The 11,318-nt window shown below is 44.5% G+C and overlaps 1 protein-coding gene across 1 annotated transcript; it reads left to right on the plus strand.

Moving 5' to 3' along the window:
- Nucleotides 1-4,421: 4,421 nt before the first annotated feature.
- On the plus strand, nucleotides 4,422-10,382 carry LOC115149058 (uncharacterized). The gene is made up of 2 exons (XM_029691541.1): nucleotides 4,422-4,646; nucleotides 6,225-10,382. The coding sequence occupies exon 2, from the start codon at nucleotides 6,239-6,241 to the stop codon at nucleotides 8,552-8,554; it is 2,316 nt and encodes a 771-aa protein (XP_029547401.1). The 5' UTR covers nucleotides 4,422-4,646; nucleotides 6,225-6,238; the 3' UTR covers nucleotides 8,555-10,382.
- Nucleotides 10,383-11,318: the final 936 nt, after the last annotated feature.

Consider the following 11,318-nt stretch of genomic DNA (forward strand, 5'->3'; position numbering starts at 1 on the left):
AGTTCTGGAATTATTACATTTATTCAGGATTATTACATTTACCACAATATTGCTATCTATTATGTGCACAGCCTTTTCCTCCCTCTCTCCCTTATCTCTGGTGGTATGTCAGTGCAGAGACAATCCAATCAGGTTAGTGCTGGGGGTTCTCCTCAAAGACGAGCTGTGCTGGCGGTGGCATAACTGGGGAGTGGGCGGGAATCGAGCTTGATTGATGATTAGGCTTGCGTCTCTGGATCATGGCTGTGAGTGAGGGGATGACTCACCCTCTATCTGATATAATGTTCCCCCTCTTTGCGGCGGCCAGTGCATTCCTCCCAAGCGCCCCCTGCTCTGCTCTATGAATGTCTGCTCATTCACCCCTAATGATACTGAGGCCTTTACTCACCAATCCTGGAGGAGTGCAATTTACCAATAACACAAACTCCCATAACACTATCCTAGCCACATCCTCAGAGCATGCGCAGACCTGCTGTCTAGAGTGTTACCGACATATTCAATCTCTTCCAATCCCAGTCTGCTGTCCCCGCTTCAAGATGTCCACCATTTTTCCTATACCCAAGAAAGCAAAGGTAACTGAACTAAATGACTATCGCCCCGTAGCACTCACTTCTGTCATCATGAAGTGCTTTGAGAGGCTAGTTAAGGATCATATCACCTCCACCTTACACCCACTTCAATTTGCATACTGCCCCAATAGATATGCATATGATGCAATCGCCATTGCACTGAAAACTGCCCTATCCCATCTGGACAAGAAGAATACCTATGTAAGAATGCTGTTCATTGACTACAGCACAGCCTTCAACACCATAGTACCCTCCAAGCTCATCATTAAGCTCGGGGTCCTGGGTCTGAACCCCGCCCTGTGCAACTGGATCCTGGACCTCCTGACGGGCCGCCCCCACATGGTGAAGGTAGGAAACAACATCCTCAACACAGGAGCCCCAAAGGGGCGCGTGCTCAGCCCCCTCCTGTACTCCCTGTTCACCCATGACTGCATGGCCATGCATGCCTCCAACTCACTCATCAAGTTTGCAGACGACAGTAGTAGGCTTGATTACCAACAATAACAAGATTGCCTACAGGGAAGAGGTGAGAGCCCTGGCGGAGTGGTGCCAAGAAAATAACCTCTCCCTCAACAAAACAAAGGAGCTGATCGTGGACTTCAGGAGACTTCAGGAGACAACAGAGGGAGCACGCCCCCATCCACATTGACGGGGCCGCAGTGGAGAAGGTGAAAAGCTTCTTGTTTCTTGGCGTACACATCAATGACACACAGACAATGTGGTGAAGAAGGCGCAACAGCATCTCTTCAACCTCAGGAGGCTGAAGAAATTTGGCTTGGCCCCTAAGACCCTCAAACATTTAAAGATGCACCATTGAGAGCATCCTGTAGGGCTGTATCACCACCTGGTATGGCAACTGCACTGCCCGCAACCACAGGGCTCTCCACAGGGTGGTGAGGTCTGCCCAATGCATCTCCGGGGGCACACTGCCTGCCCTGCAGGACACATACAGCATCCAATGTCATAGGTAAGCCAAAAAGATAATCAAGGACATCAACCACCCAAGCCACGGCCTGTTCACCCCACTATCATCCAGAAGACGAAGTCAGTACAGATGCATCAAAGCTGGGACTGAGAACTGAAAAACAGCTTCTATCTCAAGGCCATCAAACTGTTAAATAGCCATCACTAGCCGGCCTCCACCCTGTCACTAGCCAGCTACCACCCGGTTACTTAACCCTGCACCTTAGAGGCTGCTGTCCTATGTATATAGACATGGAATTACTGGTCACTTTAATAATGGGACAGTACTCACTTTAATGTTTACGTACTGTATTCCAGTCAATGTCAACCTATTCAGCAATTGCTGTATATAGCAAGTATTCAGACCCCTTGACTTTTCCCACATTGTTACTTTACAGCCTTATTCTAAAATCAAATGAATGAATTTTTTTCCCCTCATCAATCTACACACGATACCCCATAATGACAAAGCAGCTGTCTATATAAGGTCCCACAGTTGGCAGTGCATGTCAGAGCAAAAACAAAGCCATGGGGTCGAAGGAATTGCCCATAGAGCGCCGAGAAAGGATTGTGTTGAGGCACAGATCAGCGGAAGGGTACCAAAACATATCTCCAGCACTGAAGGTCCACAAGAACACATTGGCCTCCATAATTCTTTAATGGAAGAAGTTTGGAACAACCAAGACTCTTCCTAGAGCTGGCCGCTCGGCACAAACTGAGCAATTGGAGGAGAAGGGCCTTGGTCAGGGAGGTGACCAAGAACCCGATGGTCACTCTGACCAGAGTTCTTCTGTGGAGATGGGAGAACCTTCCAGAAGGACAACCATCTCTTCAGCAATCCACCCATCAGGCCGTTATGGTGGAGTGGCCTGACAGAAGCCACTCCTCAGTAAAAGGCACAAGACAGCCAACTTGGAGTTTGCCAAAAGGCACTGAAAGACTCTCAGACCATGAGAAACAAGATTCCCTGGTCTGATGAAACCAAAATTCAATTCTTTGGCCTGAATGTCAGTGTCACATCTGGAGGAAACCGGGCACCATCCCTACGGTGAAGCATGGTGGTGGTAGCATCGTGTTGTGGGGATGTTTTTCAGTGGCGGGGACTGGGTGACTAGTCAGGATCAAGAGAAAGATGAACGGAACAAAGTACAGAGAGATCCTTGATGAAAACCTGCTCCAGAGCGCTCAGAACCTCAGACTGTGGCAAAGGTTCACCTTCCAAAAGGACAACGACCCTAAGCACACAGCCAAGAAAACGCAGGAGTGGCTTGGAGACAAGTCTCTGAATGTCCTTGAGTGGCCCAGCCAGAGCCCGGACTTGAACCCGATCGAACATCTATCGAGAGACCTGAAAATAGCTGTGCAGCAACTCATCATCCAACCTGACAGAGCTTGAGAGGATCTGCAGAAAAGAATGGGAAAAACCTCCCAAATACAGGTGTGCCAGGCTTGTAGCATCATACCCAAGAAGACTCGAGGTTGTAATTGCTGCCAATGTGCTTGAACAAAGTACTGAGTAAAGGGTCTGAATACTTATGTAAATGTGATCAGTTTTTTATTTGATTTATACATTTGCTAACATTTCTAAAAACTTTTTGCTTTGTCATTATGGGATATTATGTGTAGATGGGTCAAAAAAACTATATATTTAATCAATTTTGAATTCAGGCTGAACAACAAAATGTGGAATAAGTCAAGGGGTATGAACACCTTGATAAATAAACTACATAACCAAAAGTATGTTGAACACCTGCTCTTCAAACATGTCATTCCAAAATCATGGGCATTAATATGGAGTTGGTCCCCCCTTTGCTGCAATAACAATATCCACTCTTCTAGGAAGGCTTTCTACTCGATGTTGGAACATTGCTGCGGTGACTTGTTTCCATTCATGCACAAGAGCATTAGTGAGGTCGGGCACTGATTTTGGTCGATTAGACCTGGCTCGCAGTCGGCATTCCAATTCATCCTAAAGGTGTTCGATGGGGTTGACACCCAGGCTCTGTGCAGGCCAGTCAAGTTCTTCCACACCGATCTCGACAAACCATGGACCTCGCTTTGTGCACGGGGGCATTGTCATGCTGAAACAGGAAAAGGCCTTGCCTAAAACTGTTGCCACAAAGTTGGAAACACAGAATCGTCTAGAAAGTAATTGTATGCTGTAGCATTAAGAATTCTCTTCACTGGAAGGGGCCTAGCCCAAACCATGACAAAAAGACCCAGACCGTTATTCCTCCTCCACCCAACTTTAAATTTGGCACTATACATTCGGGCAGGTAGCATTCTCCTGGAGTCCACCAAACTCAGATTTGTCCGTCGGACTGCCAGATGGAAACATCACTCCAGAGAACGCGTTTCCACTGCTCCAGAGTCCAATGGCGGCAAGCTTTACACCACTCCAGCCAACGCATGGCATTGCACATGGTGATCTTAGGCATGCCACCATTGGCTGCTCGGCCATGGAAACCCATTTCATTAAGCTCCCGACAAACAGTTCTTGTGCTGATGTTGCTTCCAGAGGCAGTTTGGAACTTGGTACAGATGATTTTTACTCGCTACGTGCTTCAGCACTTGGCGGTCCCATTTTGTGAGCGTGTGTGGCCTACTACTGCGCAGCTGAGCCGTTGTTGCTTCCCAAAAACAGCACTTACAGTTGACCCAGGCAGATCTAGCAGTGCAGAACTAACTTCTTGGAAAGGTGGCATCCAATGATGGATTTTATACACCTGTCAGCAACGGGTGTGGCTGAAAATAGCCGAATCCACTAATTTGAAGGGATGTCCACATACTTTTGTATATATAGTAGATTGATAGATAATCCCATAATGAACAGACAATCAGAGTATCGTTCAGTTACCGTAAAATCGTGACGCCAGATTGCCATGGAAACTACATTACGCTCCCAGTTGAGAGAAAGCAGTGAGTGGTTGAACTTCAGTTTGTTTCAGCACCACTGTCTTGTTGGACAGCGATCACGCACGAACCTACAGCTTCGCAAGATAAAAGCGAATTGTGTCTAAGACTCGGAGATCCAATTAAACCTGTTGGATATCACTTATTGTTGTTTTTCTCACTATAGTTTGGCTAAGTTCTACCATTTAATTCAGCAGTTAGGTGAGTAGGCTAAAGTCAATTATTTAATTGCATGATCGTCATGTTACATTTGATACAGGAATAATTTCGAAATACGTAAGGTTTGTGTGTTATGCAATTTGAATGTAAACGAATCAAACAAATACATGTACATTTGATAAGTTAATGATTTGCATTGTCCATGGATGGATTAAACAATAGCAAACAATGTTGGCCAGTGTGTAAATTATACATAACAATATTGCATCAGGTGAAGACGTGGGAGAAGAGATGTAGACTAAACTCAAAAATGTTTTATTTTGTATATTTTATTAGTTTCTGTTCAGTAAAATATTTAGCTTTTGTTAACCATGTTTATGTAGTCTACGTGCGTGGTCTATTCAGTGTCCTGTGAGTGTTCACTAGGCTAATAATAAAGGGTTTGTAAATATTATTTAGGTAAATTGCATAGACTGTGCATATGCGGCATCACGTAGTTGAGTACTTAGTCTAATAAGGACTGTAAAATAAAAACTCAAGAGAACAGATTGATAGCCTACGCAATATTTTACTTGATCGATTCTGATGATCAACAACTGCACTCCTTGCTTGATATACCATATTTGTATAGCATAAGTCTCAAATATACAACAATGGAAATATGTGAGAAGTGGCGATGTTTTTTACACGCATGCAGAAAATCCAGAAGACGCGGCGACGGGGGCTTTATTCAGTGACTGTATGACTCATACGGTTTTATCTAAAGAGTGGGAGCAGGCGCGCGGGCGAAAAGGGGTTGCACATGAGACTAAAATTCTGCAGCATGCAGAATTATTCTAGTACTATTATTCTAGTACATGATGGATTCCATAAGAACTGTCCATGCAAACTTTTGGCTCTTGTGGGAAAGTACCAATACATACCCCAGCTGTTGACCTCCCAGCACTGTTCATGTTAAATCTGTGTCAAAGTAGGCTACATCAGGCTAATCTTATTTGTGGAATATAATTTCCAAATGTTTACGTAGCCTTATTGATTTGTTTATAGACAGCCAAGAGTATTTATTATTCAATGAGTTCATTTATCACTAAGTTTAAAATACACAAATTAAGCAGTTGAAAATAAAACCCTTACCTTTGGATCAGAGGATATTGTGCAACAAGAACAACAAGGTTTGCTCATATTACTTCTCTTCTGAGAGGAAGTTCCTAGCTGGTTACCTTCCTGTTGAATTTTTCATTTTACATCTTCCACCCCCATGTGTTCATGTGGGTGTAAGGTGGTGGTGGGGGGGGGGGGGGGGCTAATGCACATGTGTGACAGTAACTGGCAAGATTTGTGAGTTGGAGGAGGCATCCTACAGCATATTCCATAGATGGTGCCTTGTATCCTGCTGAGGCACCATCTTATGCTTAGTAGAATGGTGCAATCTGTGCCTTTGGTGTCTCTTGTGTTTCAGAGTTGACATTGACATCCCCTGAACTCAATGTGAATGAATGAATGAATGATAGTATTTCTTCACTTGTTGTAAAATGCATTAGAATCTTTCCCATTGAACACACATTTTGTGGCATGAAATTACCCAGCTTCTTCCAAATACAATATTGTGTCCTTTTGCAGGTAAACCCAAGATAATGGAGCTCCAAATGGATAGAAGATTCCACAACTTGACCCTGGAGCAAGTCCAGACTCTGGACCAGGTGTTGACAGAGGTGATCCCCATCCACGGCCGAGGGAACTTCCCCACCCTGGAGGTGAGACCCAAGGACATCATCCACGTAGTGAAGGACCGGCTCGTGGAGAGGGAGATCAGGGTCAGGGACATCCGCCTCAATGGCTCCACCGCCAGCTATGTGATGGTAAGGGACAACGGCACGGGCTACAGAGACCTGGACATCATCTTTGGAGTGGAGCTGCCTAGACAGGAGGACTTCCAGGTTATCAAGGAGGTGGTGCTGGGCAGCCTGCGTGACCTCCTTCCCCATGGGGTCAACAGACGCAAGATCACCTGCCTCACCATGAAGGAGGCCTACGTACAGAAGATGGTCAAGGTCTTCAATGAGCACGACCGCTGGAGCCTAATCTCACTGTCCAATAACAGGGGTAAGACTGTGGGGCTCAGGTTTGTACATTCCCTGCGACGACAGTTTGAATTCAGTGTGGACTCCTTCCAGATTATATTGGACCATATGCTGGAGTCATATTGGGAGACTGAGAGGAGGCAAGGGGGTCAGTGTGAGGGATTGGAGTTACACAATGGCAATGTGTTATATCTGGATAGAGGGGCAGAGAAAACCATAATGGAACCCCAGTACCCTTCCACCTCTGTGAATCTAAAAGAAGATAAAGACAATGACTCAATGATGACACACTTCACTGACAGTCTGTGCCACAGTGAAGAGGTTATTGTTCAAAAGGAAGAATCATCTCATCTGATGGATGTGCATGCAACTGGAAAGCAAGAGGAACAGGAAGTGTTAGAGAAAGCAGAGCTAGACCTGGGATCTCTGGAGGATGAGGAAGAGGTAGAAGAGGTGGTGATAACGGTTGATACAGTAAAAATACAATTTGTTCAGAATACAGATTACCTCTCAGTTATATCCTCCAAAACAATAACAGAAGAGATGGAACCGCTGGTGCCAAATACATCTGTAGACCCTCAAAGTAACACAGAGGAGTTATTGATTTCTGAGTCAAAAGACATCAATCCATCCCCCATGTTGCTCACAGAGAACTCAGCACTGCAACAAGAGCAAACTCAACTTCAGGTGATACTTCAAGCCACATCCCAAGACTGCACTGCTGTCACACAAAACGTACACCTTGAACATTCATTCCTTCCCCCAGCCAAGAAAACCTGTGACACATCCCAGCAAGTTGTCCCTGACTTTTGCCCCTCACCTAAATCTCCAAGGAAGATGTCACGAAAGATGAGCAGCACTTCATCACTCCCTGAAAAATGGTCTTTGTTAAAAGATCTGTCAGATCTTACAACACAGCTGTTTGAGCCTATAGAAATACTCCCAACAATACAACCAAATCCCTCTCTAATAGACACTGATCAAGGCCATTATTCATCCTCCTCAGGGTCCAGACAGAGGAACTCAGAAAGCACTAAATCACTCACAGATCACCTTACTCCAGCTGTTTCATCCCAAGATAAAAACATATCACCCCACAACATAGAACAAATAGTCAGGGTGAAATACTCAAAAAAGCCTCCCGACTCAGAAGCTACTCAGGAATCAGTGTCCCTTCAAACCACAGGGGACAGAGTCCCAGAGTCTGAGCCTGCTGCTGCTCAGGAACCAGGGCCTCCAGAGACAACCACAGTCTTTCCAGGGCCAAGCTCAGCCTTAAAAGACAGGGTCAGCATCACTGTGGTAGCAGAGTGCATGTACGGTGACTTTCAGCAAGCCATGGATCACCTGCGCTTCCGACTCATTGCCACCCATAACCCAGAGGAGATCAGAGGAGGTGGGCTTCTGAAGTACAGTGACCTGCTCGTGAGGAACTTCAGGCCAGCCAGTGAGACAGAGATCAAGTCCCTTGAGCGTTACATGTGCTCCCGTTTCTTTATTGACTTTCCTGACCTCAGCGAGCAGCAGCGCAAAATCGAGGCCTACCTGCGCTGCCACTTTATTGGCGACGAAGAGACGAGCAAATATGACTTTTTGATGACCCTGCGTCGGGTGATAGATGAGAGTACAGTGTGTCTGATGGGACATGAGCGGAGGCAGACACTCAATATGATCACTGTCCTGGCTCTGAGGGTGCTGGGGGAACAGAATGCCATTCCCAATACTGCCAACGTCACCTGCTTCTACCAGCCTGCACCTTACATGGCTGACCCCATATTCAGCAGCTACTACATTCCCCAGGCAGCACAGCCCCCCCTCCTTTACCACCCCTACCCTTTACATGTCCACATGCAGACTGGCCTGGTGTAGCCCCAGCATGTGAGTGGGGGAGAGCATGCGGGCTGCGTTCTATATGGTTCTACTCTGTAACCAGAGGCACAAAATAGATTTTAAAAAGAAAACAGGCTGCATGAGTGCAGTTTGTTCAATGCTTTGAAAAGACACTGCCTATGATGTAAGAGACAGTGGACACAGAATAGGGAGGATTGGAGTTCTTTAGATAAAGGCCGGCCACCACGTCACCGTAAAAAAAAAAAAATGTTTTGAATGGGAGAGAGAATAGCTGCGAGGGAAAATGTCAGAGAGAAAGAACCGTTTACATGGCTGTTTCAGCTGCATCAGCAGGACAGGCAGGCTTTGGCCGTGTTCAAGAGCATAAAATCTGTGATGCATTGTGGGTAAATGTTGACTTAATGATTTACAAATAATAATGAGTAGGTATTTATGATGCAAAATTAGTTATAGATCAGTCATCAGCACTGTCGGCTGCAATGTCAAACAAGTCCTTTGTCACCTTCCTGTGACGGGGGATCCTAGATTGTCAATTAATGAGAAAGTTGTTTAACGTGACAGAAATACTGTATGAAGTGTAGACCGAGCATTTCTTATATTATAAACTGCGTGGTTCGAGTCCTGAATGCTGATTGGCTGACAGCCATGGTATATCAGACCGTATACCACGGGTATGACAAAACATTTATTTTTACTGCTCTAACTACATTGTAACCAGTTTATAATAGCAATAAGGTACCTCTGGGGTTTGTGATATATGGCCAATATACCATGGCTAAGGGCTGTGTCCGCATTGCATCGTGGCTAAGAACAGCCCTTTGCCGTGGTATATTGGCCATATACTACACCTCAGGCAATATTGCTTAAATATACTATAGTGAGGTAGATGAGGGTCAAGTATGCTGCAGTGGATGAAGGTAGAAACACTTCAAATTAAAATTAGACACATCATATAGACAAATCACATCACACAATGTACAAATGAGACAGTATCTGATCAAGCCTGCTATGTTTTAGAGAACCTCAATATAGCATCAGTTGTTCTTCAATTTAAGTGAATTAACTTTCTTGAAGTGATCATACTTGTTTAATATTGTATTGTAATCACAAATCTTGATATGACATAAGCTGTGCTTAGGTATTGGGAAAATGTGGAGTTGAGTACATATTGATTTGTTATCTGGGTGTTAATGTCTGATTGCATCCTTGGTGAATGTTTTAGTGTCTAATGAGTGACAACAGTAATTTATCAGGGCAAAATCAGGGTCATTAAGATGAGAGATTCCAAAGTGGTTTAAACTATCACCCCTCAATTTCTCTTATGTGATAGTATTTACAGATAGTTATAAGTTGACCATGTGCGACAATGACACTCACAGCAAATGTAGATTCACTCTCAATTGTCATTTCCCAGCGTGTGGCATTTCATTGTATAAGATACACAAAAGAGGTACTGTAAAAGACCTACAACATGTATTTTCAGCACAGGCATGGCAGTGAGTTACTTTAACAGGCAACTGAATCTGAAGCACAATGTAAACGTACGCAACCTTATTGTTGATTAGTGAACTATAGATGTAGCGGATGTATTTGTGATTAACCAATTCAATATTGATGAAAGTCTAATGTAAATGTAACTGCAGTAATCTGGTACTTTCATATACCATAGCTTTGATTGTAAATTGTAATACAGTAATCTGTTGGGATTCTTTAGGTGAAATGATTTTGTGTCGAACTTGTTCTGGAGCTACTAGAGAAACATGAATTTTCATGATCTCTGTATTCATATTCAAAATTTGCTGAATTTGTATGGTCATTTTGATAATAAACCTCACGCACTTAAATAGCCTCAGATTTCTTGCATTCAGCCTCCAGACAGTGATGCTGATAGTAATTTCCCTGGAGAAAAGTGGCTGGTTGATGCTGAACGTAATTATCACGGCTTTCAGACACGTGCAAAGCTGAGGTGACTTCAACATTCCAGGGGAAGTAACACACTTGGTTTTTATAATCCAAATTGATCAATTTGCCTGCTTCCATCCAGAACCTCAGCATCACTGCAGTGCAGTCTCTCTGGGAGTGCTGAAGCGACATGCAGCAGAGGAGCGCTAAGTATTGTTGCTAGCTGGCAATCTAACTCACCTTTCCAATCTCCAGTGCATTAGCTAGATTGGTTGTCCATAGCTCAGCTAGCTGAGTCACCTCTATCACAAGGCTAACTGGCTGAAAACAAACCAACCATACCACCACATTTTTCCACTCTCCTCCTAGATTCCATACCCTATCCAATGCCTAGACTGCTGCTGCTGCTACTTCTCCAAGGTAGAGCAGGCAACTCAGAGGGGAAAATGGTGTGGTCAGGGACAGGTAGGTTTGACATCACTGCAGAGATATGGTGCATCTTTATGACTCATCATGGCTCTTTGAAGGGGCAGCCAGAGATGACTCACCAAGCCAGGGATAGGTTTGAAACAGCCAGACAAGTGGCTATAGTCAAATTTACAGGGCCTGGGGAAGAGTGGCAGCTCAGTTTGTACCAAGTGTGTTGACTGGCAATATGTGCAAACCATGTCGTGATGACTCAAATGATAACACATTGACAGCAAGGGGTTTAGGAAAACAAATATGGAGGTACAGGAGAAAATGGCTGGAACACTTAGCTAGAAGAAATGAGAATTCACAGTCCCGTCTTTCCATGAGAAGTGACAGAACATGTAAATCATGGTAAAACATGTTTGTGTTTATAGAATGTGACTGAATTAAACCGAAATACCAGGGGTGC

The sequence above is a fragment of the Salmo trutta genome, chromosome 15 (assembly GCF_901001165.1).
Source record: "Salmo trutta chromosome 15, fSalTru1.1, whole genome shotgun sequence".
In the NCBI taxonomy this organism is placed as follows: domain Eukaryota; kingdom Metazoa; phylum Chordata; class Actinopteri; order Salmoniformes; family Salmonidae; genus Salmo; species Salmo trutta.

Excerpts from the sequence above, each read along its gene's own strand:
- LOC115149058 (XM_029691541.1), top strand. The coding sequence starts at position 6,239 with ATGGAGCTCCAAATGGATAGAAGATTCCACAACTTGACCCTGGAGCAA.